The sequence below is a fragment of the Alosa sapidissima genome, chromosome 11, assembly GCF_018492685.1.
Source record: "Alosa sapidissima isolate fAloSap1 chromosome 11, fAloSap1.pri, whole genome shotgun sequence".
Taxonomy (NCBI): domain Eukaryota; kingdom Metazoa; phylum Chordata; class Actinopteri; order Clupeiformes; family Clupeidae; genus Alosa; species Alosa sapidissima.
In genome coordinates this window covers 24,659,340-24,679,339 of record NC_055967.1, presented here as the reverse complement: position 1 = coordinate 24,679,339, position 20,000 = coordinate 24,659,340, and the positions used below count along the sequence as shown (strand labels likewise).

General features: G+C 43.1%; 3 protein-coding genes across 12 annotated transcripts in view; 2 read left to right on the top strand and 1 right to left on the bottom strand.

The window, feature by feature from the left end:
- The window catches only part of myrf (myelin regulatory factor), a 40,846-nt gene extending 38,322 nt beyond the window's left edge, over positions 1-2,524 (bottom strand). For all 5 annotated transcript variants that reach the window (XM_042109530.1, XM_042109534.1, XM_042109532.1 and 2 more), the window contains exon 1: positions 1,961-2,524. In XM_042109530.1, the coding sequence (XP_041965464.1) occupies positions 1,961-2,006 (46 nt within the window). In that variant the 5' untranslated portion in view covers positions 2,007-2,524. The remainder of the gene's footprint in view (positions 1-1,960) is intronic.
- A 5,530-nt stretch (positions 2,525-8,054) lies between these two features.
- LOC121723647 (transmembrane protein 80-like) overlaps positions 8,055-20,000 on the top strand; it is a 24,670-nt gene continuing 12,724 nt past the window's right edge. Inside the window, exons 1-7 of one of the 6 annotated variants that reach the window (XR_006034998.1) lie at positions 8,120-8,296; positions 8,634-8,650; positions 9,000-9,093; positions 9,235-9,327; positions 11,283-11,484; positions 12,910-13,047; positions 15,525-15,544. Coding sequence is in view for 3 of the 6 variants with exons in the window: in XM_042109543.1 (XP_041965477.1) it covers positions 8,206-8,296; positions 8,634-8,650; positions 9,000-9,093; positions 9,235-9,327; positions 11,283-11,484; positions 12,910-12,922 (510 nt within the window). In the remaining 3 variants the exon portion in view is untranslated. The other 5 variants (XR_006034999.1, XM_042109545.1, XR_006034997.1 and 2 more) reach the window with 5 other exon arrangements.
- The window catches only part of eps8l2 (EPS8 like 2), a 58,710-nt gene continuing 57,170 nt past the window's right edge, over positions 18,461-20,000 (top strand). The window contains exon 1 of the mRNA XM_042109537.1: positions 18,461-18,607. The gene's annotated coding sequence lies outside the window, so the exon portion shown is untranslated. The remainder of the gene's footprint in view (positions 18,608-20,000) is intronic.

Sequence of the window (20,000 nt, the reverse complement as noted above, 5' to 3'; positions counted from 1 at the left end):
AAACACTAACCACACTTAAACAACAATAAAATAGCAGGACACTTGCAGCTGTCATGACAAAGTTTACAATGTTTAAATGAATCACCCTGCATCAGGAGGATGTCAATTCAGACAACACACTTGTTGTCATTGTGAAAATTATGAGACATACAGAGAGAGAGAGAGAGAGAGAGAGAGCGAGAGAGAGAGGAATTTGAAAAGTAGAGAAATTATGTTAAAGACATTAAGATATCAAAGACCCTTAATATGATGTAATAATTTTAGCCAACAAAAATCAGGTGTATCCAATCATGTCATAAACACTGTAATTGTAAAGCATCCCAATGACAAACTTCCTCTCCTATCTCTATCATGATACCAACACCTATCCCTAACAGCCAGTTATCTAGACATTTCTCCACGCCCTCGAAGAGAGAAAGTACAGTTCAGTCAGCAGGGATGTATGGGACACACTAGACAATGGGTCATCAAGGGAAACAGCATTTGGATCCTGCTAGAGTACGGCAGCACTGCCGTTTTACTGGGTTGTGGGGCGTAGAGGACGACGTGTGAACCACTTCATGCAAAATGATGAACTCAGCGAAAGAAACATGATGAGGTGGAGCAAAACCCAACAGAAGAGCATGTTTAGGAGTGTTCCAAGGGTTTATCTACATGACTTATGAAATTTACCAGATGTGCACACTCCAATGCCAAGCAAGTGCACACACACACACACACACACACACACACACACACACACACACACACACACAACACACACACACACAGAAAGATCTGGTATCCATGACCACCAGCACAACAATAAAGGTCAAGCTACATCGATGAGATGATTATCAGCGTTTTCTGAGGGTCTTCGATGCTTTTTAGCTCTACGTGTCCAGTTCCACTTGTCTTTTTGTCACCGTGATCAGGTCGTCATGAACTTTGTTTACACTGACACATCGGCACTTAAAGTGTGTTTTAGACCAACACTGAGTTCAGTGTAGTGAGTAAATATGTTGTTTATCTTATCTCATGGCTGCTATCACACTCTTCTACATCCTCTTCTTCTTTGCTCTTCTTCTGTCCTCCTAATGTTTCTCTTCTGCATTCTCTCTTTTTTGTCTTTTTTCTTGTCTTCACCCTCTCCCTACTCTTCACAGGACACACAATTTATCTTAAAGTGCCCACATTCCTTTGCTCACCCCCCCCCCCCCTCTCTCTCTCCTTCTCTCTGCACTCGCTCCCCTCTTCTCTCTTCCCTCTTTTTCCCAAAACATCCCAGCCCATCCCATACCTCTTACCTCTCAGCCCCTGCCCAAACTTTCCCAACTCTCCCAACTTTTTTTCCCATGATTCTGTGTGCCCCTCAGGAGAAGCTTCTGGAGAACATCATCTGCCTCATTTCAACGAGGGTGACAGAAGGGGGGAGTGGAGGAGAGAGAGAGAGGGAGAGAGAACAGAGAGAGAGAGAGAGAGACAGAGAGAGAAAAGAGAGAGGGAGAGAGAGAGAACACAGAGAGACAGAGAGAAAGCGCTCCCCAAAATCCCCAGTGAGTCAGAGTGAACCTCCTCCCCCCTCCTCAGCCCTCTCTTCTCATCCATCTCTCTGTCTGTCACACACTCTATGACCTGACATCCCATCAGCTCAGACAAACACAACACATACCCATCAAAAACCTCGTCAACACACACATAGTGAGAAAAAACAAAGAAAGAAACATGACAACTAAAATAATCATTTAAGAATAACATTGATCTTTAATAATTAGTTGATTGTAACTAGATATTTAATATGTTAATCATGTCGCTGTTTTCACACAACTTAATAAATAATATGTGAAATGACAAAGGATTCAACCAATTTCAACTCAAAAAGGAGGAACACTCATTACAGGAGGGAAAAAACGTGGCAATTGTAGTTTACGATAAAGCCAGCAATACCAGGCAGCAACTTTAATGGTGATAAAGATCTTACCTTCGAAGAATCTCTGCAAGGCTTCCGTTTCATCAACCACGTCCATCCTAGCAGGTCCCACTTAAAACCTCCATCAACGACACCCCCCTGACCGACGCATCCGCGGGGATCGCCAGAATATCACAGGTTCATCCCGGCGCGTAGCTCCAAATTATTGACATACAAATCCAGCCCGCAACTAGAGGGACCTAAACTACCGGTAAACGAACAACTCTGTGTATATTAGTCCGAATTCAGCGACTTAAAAAGTGAGGCGGTCTCTCTCCAACTGACTGGAGAGCGCGCTGGCTATGAAACCTGGCAGGTTTCTTCAGGTTGTCTTCTATTAACCCGAAGTGCCTGTAAATGACCGTTCATCGCCCCGAGGAAAACTCTCTGACCACCTGCAAAATTACTCTCACCCTCTCTCTCTCTCTGTTAATCCCGATAATAATCCCGTTTAATGTTTCGTTACGCTACAATTAGTCGCGCAGTTTTTTTCAGACGCACAGCGCAGGACTGGAGTAACTTTTGCGTCACATTCCGTGCGGTGGCTGTGTTCGCTCTCCCTCCCTCTGACGGAGCTTACAGTTCCTCCTCGGGCGAGGCCAGCGCGGGGACATGTGTGTGAGAGGGGGCGCGTTAAAGTCGTGAGAGGAGTGGACAGGGGCTACTGACAGCGCAGACAGGTGTTTTCAATTTCAAGATTTGTGTGCCTAAGTTTGAAAAAAGGGGCCAGATTTAATGGCAGTGATAGGATGACAGGGACAACTTTATCACAAGCAGGCCTGTAGTTTCACACACACACAGAGAGAGAGAGACAAACACACACACATACACCCACACACAGCCACACCATTCCAAAGTTGATGTATGCAGAAGTGAAAAAAAAAACAAGTTGAAGTTTTACACGTGTCCTCACACTGTTGTGCAATAAACTCCACATTAAGCTTCATGGTTAGAATTTGATTAACCTAGATAGATAGATAGATAGATAGATACCTATCTATCTAGATTAATCAAATTCAACAACAATGTGAGGACATGTGTAAAACTTCAACTTGTTTTTTTTTTTTCACTTCTGCATACATCAACTTTGGAATAGTGTGTGTGTGTGTGTGTATGTCTCTCTCTGTGTGTGTGTGTAATCTTTTGTTTTATGTAGGTGTAATAGTCATTTTCTAAATAAAAATCCACAAATGTAGTGTGTTGTGGTGCCTTATTTCCTTAGTCGCTCTCATAAATAAAAGGACTGTTTCCTGCTGTGGTTATCACAGCTAGGGAGAAGATAAGAACTGATCCATTTCTCCAGCTGGCCCAGTAGCTACCCACGCCACCCAACAAACCCACCCCAGTGCCCCCTCCCTGGGCCAACTCACATCAGCCCCCCCTCCCTACCTACAGCACCCCCCCCCCCCCCTACACACACACATACCCCCACCATGAACAATACCACTGTGTGACCCCTCCTCCCAAAGACCCCTCACCCCGTCCAGTATATGAGATGCTGTTTTGTTGTCTTGTCCCTTACAGCTGGACTATCTCTCTCTCTCTCCCTCTCTTTATCTCCCCCCCCCTCTCTCTCTCCTCCTCCCTATCGGCCTCTCTATCCCTCTCTCTGTGTGCGGGCGGACGTGCAGGCGGTGGAGCGTGCGGGCGGCCCGGGAACAACGCCTCTGTTCTCCGGTCCACAGTGTGGGGATTGTTGCGTAGGACACAGAGCCGTGTGGACAGGGCGAGAGGCTGCGCGAACAATGGCACATCTGGCCAGGGCCTTACACTTCATTTAGCTGTGTGTGTGTATATCCAATATATGTGCCTCTCTACACATGTGAGCCGAGCTGACAAACTCATTCTGCTGTGTGTGTGCATGGGTAGTGTGTGTGCTGCAAGTGTTTGGTTACCCCTTTCCTGTGTGTATGTGCTTTCAGTGTTGCAACTTGACAATGACATTATTGTAAAGTGACAATATTATCAGAGTGAATTAGTCTTATCTATTCCTCAGGCAGTACTACCTCAATGCTATATACTCTTTTGTTATTCCTGTGGACCATACATTTACTTACTCTTACTACTCTTTAACTTCACTAACAATCTATTGCCCCTTTTTTCTTTTCCAGGAGAGGTAACCTATGCAACTGCTTGCATATAAACATTACAGCAGATACTAATATTATATTAATACTGTATTAGGTGCTAGACAAATTTCCTTCGCCACAGTCAAGTATTTTCTTTTCTTATATCCTTCCCAATAATCCGTTGGTTTTAATCTTAAAGATGGATCCCTCACGTCTGTTACGATATTTTTCATTAGCTGACCCATCCACATAAACCAGGGGCCACTCAGATGCCGTATACTTTAGGCTACTAGCTATTGGAGTAGGAGAAAATGTGTACAGTGAGTGATTGATATATAGATGTGATAGTCTGATCCGTCACAATCACCTCATTGTATCAGCTTGTATATCAACAGAGACCCACATGCCCACACACAAACACACACACACACACACACAAACCAAACACACACACACACATCCACACACTCACACTGATACACACACAGTAGTCAGTAGTCGCAGTGGCAAAACTCCCTCTCTCTCTCTCACACACACACGCACACACACACACACCACACACACACACACTGTCCCATACAAATATGCATCTGTCTAAGGGTCACGTTAACAATGAGGATGTGTTTGCCTTAACAAGAGAAAGCAAGAAAAGAGCTGGGGGGCTGGGGTGAGAGACATGACAGAGAGGGAAAGAGAGAGATAGAGAGAGAGAGAGAGAGAGAGAGAGAGAGAAAGGATGGAGAATGAGGAAAGATACAGAGAGAGAGAGGAGAGAGAGAGAGAAAGGATGGGGAATGAGGAGAGATACAGAGAGAGAGAGAGAAAGAAAGAGAGTATAAACCCCATATCAAGTACTCGTAACATACAATAAGCACATCAGCAGGTAAACAAAAGTATGTAAACAAAAACAAAATCATTGTAATGTCAGTTGGCTACGGACCTTTGTCTACTGTAGATTCACCATTTGTGTGGAAAAACACAAGGGCAAGAGAGAGAGGAAGGGAATAAAAGAAAAAGGGGGAGTGAGAGAGAGAGATGCCATCGTTTTGGGTTCTCCTCCCCCACCCCCTCCTCGTCTCTCCTCGTCACTGAGCAGGTGTGTTTCCTCATCTCCAGACCTGTCTCTGATAAATCAGCCCTGAACCACATTCCAACAAATTAGCAGCAGAGCCAGGGAATGCTTCTGAGTGTGTGTGATGTGTACGTATGTAGGCCTACTTTATCTCAAAGTTTTTACATCTTTATATGTAAAACAACAGTCATGTAAATGCAGTGAAAACAAATAACATTACTTAAATAGTTATTATGGGAAATGGCAAATTTTTCAGATTTATGGTCTTGATCAGGAATAATGGGCTTGATCAGGAATAATGTGATATCAGATCTGTTACATGTGTTGGTTTGTTTATATTACATATACCATATCCTTTTTATGGGTTTCAAAAGGAAGTTCTATTTAAGTTATTTCTTCAGGCTATTTCTCTGCATTTTGTGATTTAGCACAAAGCCTTCAATGTGACAAATATGTTGAGCCATAGATCTTGTTTCATTTAGGTGCATTTACGAAATGAATCTGGATTTGATTTCTCTTACATGTAGTTTTCTGATTAATTAATGACATTTCAATTAGTACACACTAAAACAAGAGTTGACCTTTGAGAGACAGGAGTTTGGTTACAGCAGGAATTGAGGTCAACTCTAAGTGTAACTACAGAGTTCATCTCTGTATGTCTGGTCGCAAAATAGGCCTATAAAGTTACTTGTATAGATGACAGGTTGCCAGATTTTTTCCTGTGTCTGTCTTGAAATCATACCACTATTATTTTTCTCCTGAGTCTAGCCTACAGAAAACATCAGTTTACTCACATTAAATTGCTTTGATCTGTGAATTGTGGCATATTTTTGGAGAAACAAATCTTGTATTACAGTTTTTCTGGATCGCTTTAATGCTTGCGTCAACAAGCATCACATCACGTTTTTAAAACAATTAACACGCAGGTCTAAACAAAAGCACTCTGGCCAAAATTATACATTTTGCTTGTAAAATGTTCTTACTCTCTCAAAACATTTAAAACATGCAGCAAAAGCTAAATTTCCCTTCAAACAACACATCTTGTAGTCAAATCACTGTGTGATTTCAATCAATCATTACACACTGGACAACAAAATGCAGAATATAGTTCTCAAAATTAGGAGTTTCTTCATTTTTGCTATGTCTGTGCCACTTCTTTCTATTTTTTCTGGTATCAGAAAAACTGTGAGAAGACTAAATGTACTACTGTAATTAAGAATTAATTGTACTCATTCCTCCCAAGATGCAACTGTCATTGACATGTAAGACCTACAGTACTGTAAGCACCTAGACAAGACAAATTTCATTGAACTACTAATTGCAATTTTTCATGAAAATATAGCCTACTTACAGTAAACACTGTAGACTACAGTAAACACTGTAGGTAGGCTATATTCACCAAATAGGCAGTACATACTACTTTCTCTAAATGTGCCTTAGATCCATACTTGCAAATGGCAACACAGAACAGACATGGTAGGCTATCTCTTATGGATAATGAATGATTGCTGATTGAAGAATTGTGCAAAGGAGTTTCAAACAGGTGTATCAGAGATTCAAACTTATGCAATTGGAATCTCTACCACCTGTGAATAGATGTTTTCCTTTTGTTTAGCACAGGGAAACCAATACAGTTTTTCTCAATCGCTTTGATGCTTGTGTCAACTCTGACATCACGTTTTCAAAACAGTTAACACCTACAGTCTCTGAACAAAAGCACTCTGGCCAAAATGACACATTTTACTTGCAAAAGGCTGTTACTCAAATCACTGTGTGATTTCTATCAATCATTATACACTGGACAACAAAATGCAAAATATAGTTCTCAAAAAGAGCATTTTTGCTATGTCTGTTCCATTTCTTTTCCATTTTTCTGGAAAAAAAACTGTGAAAAAACAAGGGCTGTCAAAATAATTGATCAATTTTGATTAATTAATTTTAGAAAAAATAACTGATTAAAAAATATAGCGCAGATTAATCGATTTCGTATGACCTTTGACCCTGAGCCGTTCTAGTTAGTAATCATTACTGTAAAATGAAGGAGAGAGAAGAAAATGTGCTGCCTAGATCATTGATTGGAACATTTACTTTTAAAAAACGGCCTGATGGTGTTGACAAAAATAAAGTGTTGATTAAAATAAAGTCTTCTGCAATGTCTGCAGCAAGGAATTTCACTGGAGTTTGTCAACTCTAAAGTCACACATCAATGGACCGAAATAGTGTTGACATTGAGGGGAGTGTTCATTGTTCATTGTGTCCCCTAGGTTATATCTGTGGTCTGAAATGCCTTGTATGTGAAAAAAACTTCTTCCCGAAGCACTTTTGAATTTATTTCCTCAGCATATTAGGTCATATCATAGATTATTATGGCCATTATTTGAACAGTGAAAATAATAATAAAAGAGTTTTTGAACTTTAATGTCACTAATGCTTATTATTCAATGATTCATTTGAATTTAAATATTTAAAATACTTTCGCAGCAAAAAATATATAGGCCTATGTGATTAATTTAGATTAATTAATCACAGAGTATGTAATTAATTCAATTTTTTTTTTTCATCGATTGACAGCCCTAGAAAAAACACAATGTACTGAATAAAAATACTTTTATTCATTCCTCCCAAGATGTAACTGTCATTGACATGTAAGACCTAGACTACAGTAAGCACGTAGGCAAGACAAATTTCATTGAACTACAATTTGTCATTTTTTAACCCAATCAAAATGTGTAAACACATGTGCAAGAGATGACTTCTGCTGTGCAAAAAGGTGTTCATGAAGACCAAGTGGATCCCAGTTTCTTTAGACAGGTCAAAGCAATCGAGAAAAACTGTAAAGGATGAGTTGGTATTGATATGCCCTTATTTATGCAGTCTATTTGGAAAAAAGAGTAAGTTCGCATTCCTGTCCAGAAGGTGGGGGTATAGTTCTTTATCAGGTAGAACTCATGCACATAAGTGTCACCAGAACTAGAATATCAAGATGGCGGTCGGACAGCAAGGTAAGCGTTGCTATAGATACCGGCTAGTTCTGCACTAAATAGTCTATCCTAACGTGAGATTTAATTATTTTTTTTCACGAATGCAAGACAACATTTTGTGATAAATTAATATTTATGTCTTATTTACGAAAAGTAGTGTTATCGATTTCACCGACGTTCACTCAACCAACACCAGCCTGTCTGCATTTGGGATGTCTTCTTCCTAGTAATTTAACGTTACTCGCAACAGTTGGTTAACGTTAACATTAGCTTCTACATGAAAAGTATCTAGTGCTAGTTACGTTAACGTTAATGTAAAAGTTTCTATCTGTTAATGCATATGCCTGCTGTATACTGCAACATTATACGGTTAACTTAGATCATTTTTCTGAAACTCACCTGTTTTTAATTAAACGTGTTAACGTTACTCAGTTTAGCATACTATGCAATGGCAACCATACCAAATGCTTTTGTTTGGATATTCTGTCAGGAATTGTGTTCCTTTCCGATTATAGGTAAACCTCACTGACTAACGTTACAAAATGAATTCCCTTTTCTTTCAGCCAAGAGCTCCGTGGTGGTATCCTTTATTATTAGTCCTATCAGTGTCCAGTGTTGCTGTCTTTTATCGTCAGTAGTAGTGTAGTTCTATCCATTGGCCAACGAGGCAAACGGTTAAAGTAATGAATATTTATAGCTTATAAAATATTCACAGTTATGGAAAGAAAACATACTGGAGGTTAAAAATAAACGGGGTCCTATTCTTACCTCTGGAAAACTCATACACCTGCTGCATAAATATTCTAGTGTGTTCGGTAAAAAGCTGTGTGTGTGTGTGCATGTGTGCACGCATGTATGTATGTAAGTGTATGTGTTAGAGAGAGAGCTGAAAACAGTTAAGTGAACTCTTTTCCTCAGCTTCCTACCAGCTCTCCTCTGTCCTGCTCCAGCTGGTTTTCTATATTACAGGAATCTACTATGTCATTTACTTCCTGTCTTCTGTCAGCCTAATCATCTACAAGAGTGAGTACACACACACACCGGCTTTGACGAATGAGTTATAGGCCCATGAATCATGTTTCCACATGCAACCCACATAGTACCCACCCCTGATGGCAGGGCTTAAGGTTTACCAGTGTATGTGTGTGCGCTCCTCCTTCATAGGCTACGTGCTGAGCTACCCCGATAGGCACCTGGCAGTGGACCTGTTCCTCCTCTTCATCATGGCTGTGCTGGAGGGCCTACGTCTCTACTGGGGTGAGTGTGTGTGTTGCGGGTGTGTACAGTTTGTAGAGGCTGTGTTGAATTAGTAGTGTGGTTGACTAGAGACCTCTGTTGAGGTGAGTGTGTGTGTGTTGGGGGCATACCTGCTTACATTTAGATTTCCGAAAAACAGAGATTGTCTTGCTTGTGTGTGTGTGTGTGTGTGTGTGTGTGGGGGGGGTGTTTGTAAATATGCAAACACTGATTCTTTGCACAGTAGAATAGTATGAGAACATATTTTTATTATTATTATTACATACACAAGTACATATTACATATAAGTCATTTTGGCAGGACTGTATAAGTCAAAAGGGGAAGCAACAGCAAGCCTTTGGGCTGCTGACACTGGATGGACAATATTGCCAGCCAGGGTTCCAAGGTTCATAAAGGGGTGTGGGGGGGTGGAATTGTTTTGTAGGGCTTTTGATGGTGGTTATTACACTCTTCTTAAGTACCTGTCACAAAAAAACTGGGTAACAATATTAATTATAATAATTTTCTGAGGGTTTATTTAGCTGAGGTCAAATTGACCCCAAGGATAAAGAGTGTCGGTAAGATTTGAGGATAACACAAGGGTTAACAAAATTTGCATATTTAACATGTTTCATACACTCTTTGCAACACTGCATTTCGGTCGTTGCTGTTTTTTTACCTTACCGAAACAGATATGCAGAAGTACACCAAATGTGCGACCAATGTTTACATTTACATGTTCTCACGTGCAACATTTTGGGGCTGAGGTGATCATGGATGCGCTCAGAATAGCCATCGCGTTTATGTTGGTGCAGACACTTTTTGTCTGTTTGCATTTGCAAATTCTGCTCTTATGCTTTTATGTGGAGGAGCACAGAAGAATTCTGATTGGTTAATGTGAGCTTGAGCTTATCGTTAGACTGCCACTGTGGTTTGGCGTGCTCATGACAGCATGTATGTACACGGGTTCGTGTAAACACATTTAAAAAAAAAAAACGGTCTCGTGTAAATGCAGTTTTATTTGCAAACGTAGATGGCCAGATATTCGTTTAGGAAAATACCCTGCTTCGTGTAAACGTAGTCTATGTTCCGAGGTTTCCTATTGTGTATCAAGAACACTCAATAACAGTTTATGCGATGATGTTAATCACAAAATTTCTTCCCTAACAATTTGACAACAGCTAGTTGTGAAGTAGACTATTCAACTAGCCCACTTGCTTGCCAGACTCCGTGGCTGCGCAGTGTGCACCCGCTTCCTTTTTTGGGTTTTGGGTTGCCAGGTTTTATGACAAAAACAGTTCCCACAGAATTTGATTGAATTTGTGGCGGTAGCATGACTTGGACAACGGGGGGGGGGGGGGGGGGGGTCTAATTGAGTGCCTGTCACTTTAAGACGTTCGTGAGGGAACCCTTGCAATTGTAACAAAGTTAGAACGCTGCTGATGTGTGGATGCAATTCATAGCGTTTTCTACGTAGTTAGTTAAAATAAAGGTTCGTACTCCTTCTTGGGACAAGCACTTTTGAGTCTTGGAAAACACTTTTCCATTTACATCGGGATTTTGCAAAAAAAGCGCAGCTAGGATTTTATCTTACTTTAATTTAAATAGTACAACGTAGAACATTAATGTGTGGCGGCCGGTTTTTATTTTATGGCGCCCGGCCACAGATTAGTCAACGTATGGGAAACACTGAAAAAGGTTTAAATTGAAAGTAGGCTAAGTGATTGTGTATGTGCAGGGTGTATTTCATACACAATCTGGCAACTTGGGAAATGTCAGACTAACAAAAAAAAAAATATGAATGGATCAGTGATTATGGGAGTTTTTCGGGAGAAATAACAAAACTGGAGGGTGCCGGGAGATGACCTTGAAATAAGGGAGAAAAACGGGAGTGTTGACAGGTATGCTTGGGGGTGTTAGGTATATTTTGTAGAGGGTATGTTGACTCACTATTCCTTCTTCCTCTCCTTCTCCAGGTGTGTGCGGTAACCTGACGGAGAGCGAGGGCTACATCAGCATGAATCTGGGCTCCACAGTGGGCTCCGTCATGCTGGCTGTCTACTTCCTGGTGTGGCAGTCCTACGTGCTGCGCGCCGATGTCATCATCAACGGCATCCTTCTGGCCGGCTACGGCCTCAACGGCCTGCTGGGACTCTTCACCTTTGCCCGTTTCAGCAGGTCAGAGGTCACTGGAGGTGGGGGGCGGTGTGTGTGTGTGGGGGGGGGGGGGGGGTGTCAGAGGTCACAATTCTCTACTGGCCAATAGAATTAGGTTCAAAGAGTGAATGTACAGTATGTAACATTCATCCCTGTCCACAGCGTTTGCCACGAATACTATGAATTCTACAGGGCTCATGAAAGCCCCAAATGCATATGTGTTATGGTTAAGCCATGGTGGAATGGTGGACCAAAACATGTAGCTGGCTAATATAGAAGTGCTAGGGAAGTATTTGAAGTAGTTTGGCAGACTGACATTTGGAAGGGCAGTTGTTACTTAAGAGGTGCACAAAGATACTTGTCCACCCAACCAGCTTGAGTTTTATTCCCTTCGCCTAAGGGAATAAAACTCAGATAAGTGCGCTCAGTGTAAGAGGATACCACCTGCTGGCTCGCCACAGTGTGGGCATGAAGTGCTAAACCTGCTGGCTCGCCATAGTGGGGGCATCAAGTGTATACCACCTGCTGGCTCTCTCTAGAGTGGGCATCAAGAGTATACCACCTGCTGTCTCTCTACCACGCGGCCATCAGGTGCTACACCTGCTTGGGATGATGGTCCTCTTGGTTTCCCTGTCAGCGCAGCACTCTAGCCAATAAACAAGCACCCTGGAGGAGCTCAAACGGGCAGATTTAACCAGATTTATCTGGTTTCAGATACATCTATATGCTGCTCTTTAGCTGCCTTTTACCAGCCTTTACAGACAGCATGCAGCAATCTGTTGAAGCATGTTTTATACGCAACTAGTACTGAGTGTGTGTGTATGTGAGAGTGTGTTCATGAGTGTGTGTGTGTGTGTGTGTGTGTGTGTAAATGTGATCTGGGCTAAGCTGTGATTGGCTGTCCCCTCCTGAGTGGTTGTGAATGGGCCCTGCTCTGTGCCAGTGTTTCCCTATTGTGTGTGAATGAATCCAGTCGGCCTTCTTATCAGATCCGATCGCATTGGCAGCACAGCGCCGCAGTGAATTATTGATCCCCCGTTTCGTTCATGCGCGTCACTCCGTCTAACGACCCACACACCACACCACATTGTCTCCGCTGCCACCCATCTCCGTCCCACTGCCACCCATCACCCTTCCGGATCTTTCCATCTACGCTCCTCATCACACATCCTGCACACAACGTATTGCACAACTGAACACAAACATATACACACACGCCCGGAGTATGCAGTTGGGAGGTGTTAGTCTTTCATTTCAACAGTGTTATTATGATACTGCTGCACCAGAGGTGGTCCTCAAAGCTTCATCCTTGTGGCCTGTCACAGCTGTGTATGTCTCCAATGTACTAGCTGATTATGTTCTCAGGCTGTTTCTCCAATGTCCTATGTTGACATGTTCGATTTCTCCAGTGTCTTAATGTCTGTGCTTTGTGTTTTGTCTTTACAGTGTCTACACCTGAGAGGGTCTTTCAGCTTCCCATGATGCTCTCTGCTGAGGTGCTGCTGTAGTGACCTGGGCAGGCCTGTCCGTCACCTACGAGCTGAGAGAGAGAGAGATGTGTGTGTGTGTGTGTGTGTGTGTGTGGTGCCTAAGGACTAGAGAGGCTGTGCTAAGTGCTGAAGAAGTACTCAGAGAGTACTCGTGCTGTTGAGGTGCCCTTTTGAGAAGTGATGCGATACATAATTAACACGGCTTGGCTCGAGTCCAGAGGCTAGAGCACTGGAATTCATGTATTTGTATCGGTTTTACAGCAGCCTTGGCCTTCCTAACCACGGCAGAATCATGGTTTTCAGGACGGATTCAAAGGAGCCTGTAGTAGAATTTCTTCTTAAGATTATTTTCTTTGAGTGAACCCAAATCAGTTTTGTCTAATCAGGGGAAGATGGATAACTGCCACGGATCAGCTCCAGTAGTTTCCAGACTCACCTGCAGGAAGAGTGAGAGACTGACATTGTGCCTGTATGAATCTGATAAGATGTTCATGTAGACATATAACTGTATATACGTCTCATCTGTGTTTTTTTTTTACTGTACAATACATTTTCCAGATTTCTATTTTTTTTTTTACTGTTCATCATGTTGCTTTATGATCCAGATAGAAACAGTCATAATCAAAATCAAAATCATAATCACATTTCACACACACAGGAGCTGTGTTGTTAAAGCTGCAGTTGGCCAGATATTTTGATCATATTCACTGAAACCGACACTGCTCCGACAGAACAACATAAATCAGCCGGTTTTAGAAAAAAAAAAAGCACCTCTACCTCCACCTAGAGCCTGTTATTTGTTTTGCAAAAATGTACAGCTCCCGGTTCTTCTGGTCCAATCAGAGCAGGGCTGTGTGAGATCTGACTGTCAATCACTGGTGGTCTGGTGTAGTCTGGTGTGCACTGACGAGCACAAACTCGATGAGAGGGTGCTCGGTGGTAGTGGGGGAGGGACATGAGAGTTGTAAACATTACAAATTTTGGCTAAGTCCCCTCAATCTGTCAGACTTGCCACCTGCAGCTTTAACTGCTGTAAAGTGTGTGTGTGTGTGTGTGAACCCATGAGTGAAATACAGGTCTTTTGTGTGTGTGTGTGTGTGTGTGTGTGTGTGAACCCATGAGTGAAATACAGACTGTGGACCGTTCGAGTCGTTGTGAATGCAGACCACCCTATCAGTGAGAAACAGACATGTTGCACTGCAAGAGAGAGAACAGGGACTGAGACTCTCTCACCCTCTATTCTATCTCTCCCCCCCCCCTCTCTCTCTCTGACATCATGTGTCTGATCACCAATAGCTATGCTGGGTGAAACTGTTTGCGTTCCTGTCACCCGTTCCATCTGCAGCATGCCATCGAGAGGTGGGGCTTTGTGTTCCGGATGAATACACTTGTAGGCAAGGACGGGTCAACTACTAGAGCACCACTGGAGAGTGTGAGTGGTCTCTCTGATCTCCTGTGTGTGTGTGTGTGTGTGTGTGTGAGAGTTAGGGGAGCTTAGCTAAGTGCCTCGGCAGGTGAATGTCTGTGTTAGCATATATATGCGTGTGTGTGTTTGAGATGTGTTGTTAACTGCTGCTAACTTAATTTGAAACGGATCATGGTGCAGCTTTATGTTTCCATCTTACAGCAGTGTGCTCTCCACACACACACATCTTTACAGAGCACACTCAGGGACAGACGTCTCTGTAAGCTGTGTGGTAAACATGGGGAAGTGTAAATTAGAGGGACACACGTATAGTCCATTATATGGAATACAGTATGTCCATGTGAAGTAGCCTGGCCCCACCCACCTAGATCTTCTTTCAGGAAGATCTCGTTCAAAACCGTATCCTACAGACAAGAAAAATGTCAGGCCAATCAGCGACAAGAGGGGATGACGAAACTGAAACTTAGTGTGATAAACAGAAGCAGCCAACACCTGCAAACAAAATTTATTTACAGCAAAGATAGACCCACATTGTTTATTGTCTGTAGGTGCCTTTTATTGTCAGTTTGTAGGGGTAGTATGAACTAACGTTAGGAATCTCTGATCAATGGGATTGATAAGGCTGGACTAATGATTTCAAAGTTAGTGCCCGTGTTGCAAACGTTTCCCAGTCGAGAGTCACCAGACTCTATTAACTTTGTGAATGAGTTTGGATTTTTCCAGACTACATGTGAAGGCTAGGGGGGCTGTTCACTAAGATATCTCATAGGGTAAGGGGGCGTTCGCAGGGGAATGTCTAGCTCTCAGAGCGGAAGGCTTTTATGCTGGGGATTCTCACTCAACACACCATATCTGTGAGGATGATGAGTTGTACTGACAAAAACATCTCGAATTGTGCTATATCATAACAGCAGTGAATAGTGGTGTGTGTTGTGACATTTTCTCTGTGTGTGTGTGTGTGTGTGTGTTAGAGAGTGAGAGATAGCGATAGCTAGACAGGAGGATTATAGAAGGGGCAGAGGAGATATTTGATAGGCGCAGACTAAGACTTCGCTCTAGAGTTGCTCTCATCCCTCAGCACTGACAGCCCAGTTAATGATCAACCTCCAGCCAAGGTCTCCCGAGCGACTAAATCAAACACCCAGTGTGTGTGTGTGTGTGTGTGCATGCATGTGTGAAAAAAAACCTTGTGAATATGCACGCAAAGCTGTCAAATGCAACCTGAGATAGAACTCTTATGTGTCAGTGTCTTTGTGTGTGTGTATGTGTTTTTTGGGGGGGGGGGGGTCCTGATCCTTTTTACTCATGTAAATCAGCCTTCACTCTTCTCCTGATAATCACAGTGTGCATGTTTCATACAGGCCACATAATTTCATAATTTCCCAAGGCAAACCAGCGGAGGTGACAGATAACTGATTAGATTTTCCCTAGTGATGGTTCTCTGGGTGACTGCGGCTGCTTTTGATGATCACACACTTGCCCCTACACTGTACATACTAAGCACGCACACACACTTTTTCTCTCACTCACACACACAGTCATGCATTCACAAACACACACTCACACTCTCTCTCTCACACACACACACACACACACACTGTTATGTAAAAGGTCTGGCCAGGTTGACCCTTGTGCGTTGCTCAGGAGAGTGCCGGGGAGACAGACGCTTCCCCGACCAGTGACATCGGAACCGGGGCGATGTTCCACACCGTTGCTCCTCTTTCACGGAGCCCTGTGAAGCGACCTCTCCGATCCCTCGCCAGACAACGTTACACAGTTGGATGAGAGGGGGGGGCCTGATGAGATCAGAGGTCGCTGCCAGGTAGCCATTTTTGAGGTTATTGAAGAAGATGCTCACATTGCAGTTCACACATGTTCAAATAAGATACAGGGTTATCTCTGTCATCATTTTGATCCCAGTGCACACAAATAGCTACAAGGATACAAGGAAGTTTATAGTCACATGCATATAGTTACTGGAATAAAGAAATGCAGTGAAATTATGTCTGGTGTCAGCCTATTTGTGCATTTATAGGGGGGGGGGGGGGGGGGGGGTAAAAAGTGCAGTAGAAGAGGGGTTTAGTAGATTAAGTGGCAAGGGCTGCATAAGAAAGGTGGGGAGGATTGGGATTGGGGGGGGGGGGGGGCAGTGTACTGAAAGTATGGTGAAGGGACTTACTATTGCAAGCAGAGTACTGTATGTATGATGTATGTGAGTGATGACAGTGAAGATGTGTGCGTGGGCGGGAGGGGAGTGGAGCAGTGACTGTGTGTGTGGGTAGGTGGGGGCAGTGTGCTGTAAGTATGTAGAGGATGTGTGTTGGAGAAGATCCTGTGTGTGTGTGTGTTGGGGATGGGGGGGGGGCAGAAAGGCTAGGCAATCAAGGACATGGGTAGATGGAGGAGAAATGAAAAATAATAAATAAAAAAGTTCTATGGAGATGTGCAAAAGTTGGAGAAAGTCAGATGTGTGTGTGTGTGTGTTTTGACGTATGATGAAATAAGAAAATAAATAAAAGGTCTGTAGCATAGGGAGAGGGATGTAAAAGGGCTAAAAGTCTTGTAGGTGTGTGTGTGTGTGTGGGGGGGGGGGGGGGGGGTCATGAGTGCTGAGGAGTGAATGAGTGCTGAGGAGTGAATGAGTGCAAAGTCGTATATAGTGTGAGTTCAGAGTTGGGAAATGTTTGAGAGTGCTGAGGAGTGAATGTGTGCAAAGTCAGTATAGTCAGAGTTCGGATGGCCTGGGGATAAAAACTTCTCCTGAGTCTCTCAGTTCTGGCTTTGTGACTACATAGGCGTCTTCTTGATTTCAGCGGTAGGAATAATCCTTTGTTAGGATGAGAAGAGTCCTTCAGAATCTTTTGGGTTCTTAGGAGTACTCTTCTGGAATAGATATCTTGTAGAGCAGGGAGTTGAGTTCTTATAGTACGTTCAGCTGAGTGCACTACTCTCTGCAGAGTACTACAATCTCTAACTGTGGAGTTCCCATACCAGGTGATGATGCTACCAGTTAGAACACTCTCAACCGCTGAAGTGTAGAAGGTAAGTGTAGCTTATATTTATCCTATACTATTGGGCACAACATGGTCAACAATCACAATTATTAATAATGAGATATGTAATACACTAATGAAATATTTCAATAAACAGCAACAGAAGTAGTAGTGTAGTCCTATTAATAACGACTGTTTAGGCCTACTTATAGTGATAGTGTAGGCCAGTGGTTCTCAACCTTTTTTCAGTGATGTACCCCCTAACCAGCGCAAAGCATTTTTAGTTGAGAAAAAAACAGAGCACGGAATTTTGCCGGCTCTGGTTTGACCTTCTTTGCAACTTGTTCCTCCGTGTTTTCACAAGAATTATCGCTACGCTTCAACCACGACTCAATCGTTTGAGTTTTGACAGTGATTGACAGGTGATGGCGGGTGGCATGTGACAGGTTGGGTCGAACCATCCTGGTATGGGGGGACTCTGGGTTTTTAGGATAATGAAATTGAATAGCCTACTGAAATATAAAATTAATTTTATGAACTTATATTTTCCTGAAATATTTATTAAATAATTGTTTTTAAAGTATTTTTGCATAGATTCTACTTTTTAAATATATGTATATTTTAAAATCTCACATACCCCTGGAGTGCCTTCACGTACCCACAGGGGTACGCGTACCCCCATTTGAGAACCACTAGGCCTACTATCTCCGATGTCTGTGAGATTTCAGTTAGGATGTGTTTTGAATACATTTTTGTTGGTACGGCTACCCAGTGTCCATCCAAGTAGAGTGAGTGAGGGAGAGCAGGCTGCGACTCCGCCCTCCGAGGAGCAGGTAGGGTTACCTGCAAGTCACCTGTCGCTCATCCGCACCGGCTCGGCTCGGTCTCACCTCACACCTGTGCGCTGAGACCCTACACCTGCCCCGTGCACCTCAGAGCACCTCGGCGTCCGAACCCATGCACCTGCATAAAAAGTCTATTGTCTCTCGGTAAAGCTAGGTTACTAGTGTAGGCTACCACAGAGCGGGAAGAGGCTGCATCCACTTTAAGAGCAAAGTTCACTGCGACGTTTGTTTACATATACGGCGTGGCGTGCGCTAAGATGACATTTTGACATTGCTGAATTTTAGGGAGAACACCATAGGCAGTAAAAAGATCAACCGGTGACCAAATTTTGCTAGTATTTCGCACACGCACCGGGAGTGGAGTGGTTAACTTCGGCATTCCGTCTTGGGGTAAGAACACTTTTTGTTCCACTATTTTTTTTTTTTTAGATGGGATATAGCCTACATTTGTTGTATTGGATTGTGTTTGTATTTTATGGGATGCTACTAGTAGAATTACATGAACATATATAACGTGTTTTAATTCTATATTCGAATGAATGCGTAAACCTTTATCAAGTATGTCCGAATAACAACGCAAATAGTGTTCTGTCGTTGCTATGCCTGACTCCTGAGCAGCAGGTGATGGCAGACGAGGCTGGCTCTTCCCACCTCACCTTCTTCAGACTCTCCAGCTGCTTCCACCAATGGAGAAGCTCGATAGCCTAAGCTATATACTGTCTTTTTACTTAGGTCTTTCAGCCTTGTGCAGCCTATATGATTACCAGTCATATGGCTTGAACATGTATTTTTCTGATGTCAGAAATCAATTTGCCTTGAGAGGCAGTGGTAAACCAAAAGCAGGACATAGGGCATGTGAACAATGTGTGTGTTTCTCACTGATTAAGCAGAACTTTGTGTGTGTTTCTCACTGATTAAGCAGAACTTTGTGTGTGTGTGTGTGTGTGTGTGTGTGTGTGTGTGTGTGAGAAAGAGAGAGAGACTTGTTTGTCTTTGTTGAGTTCTTGGAAAAATATGTAGAATTTCTCACATAACTGCGTTATCACCATCAGTGCGCTGTTGTGAGGTGTGCAGGGTGTCCGGCTGCTCTAGGTGGACACTGCTCACGTTTGCTCTCTTCTGATAATGAAACCATGTGCAAATATTAGAGATCCAAGTCCTTGTGTGGTCAAGCAGCAACACAACACTCTCTCCAACTCACGCATGCAACCTCACACAGCAGACAACCACACACAACAGACAGGCACACACAACAGACAACCCCACAGAACAGAACACACACAACCACACACAACAGACAGGCACACACAACAGACAGGCACACACAACAGACAAAACACACAACCACACACAACAGACAAAACACACAACAGACAAAACACACAACCACACACAACAGACAGCCACACACAACAGACAACTCATCCACAGCCACACACAACCACACATAACAAACAACTCATACACAGCCACACACAACCACACACAGTAGCCATATGCACCATAACACAACACACAGCTGATACATCTCCGCACACACACACACACACACACACACACGCATGCACTAGAGGGGCACTGAGAGAGTGGGCCAAAAGTCGCAGCTTTTATCTGAGTGCTCTAGACCATTCAGGAATGTGTGCATATTTGTGTGTGTGTGTGTGTGTGTGTGTGTGACTGTCTGTGTGTGTGTGTGTGTGAGAGAGAGAGAGAGAGAGAGAGAGAGAGAGAGAGAGAGAGAAAAAGAGACTGAAGTTCTCACCTTTCCTACCTCGCCATTCTG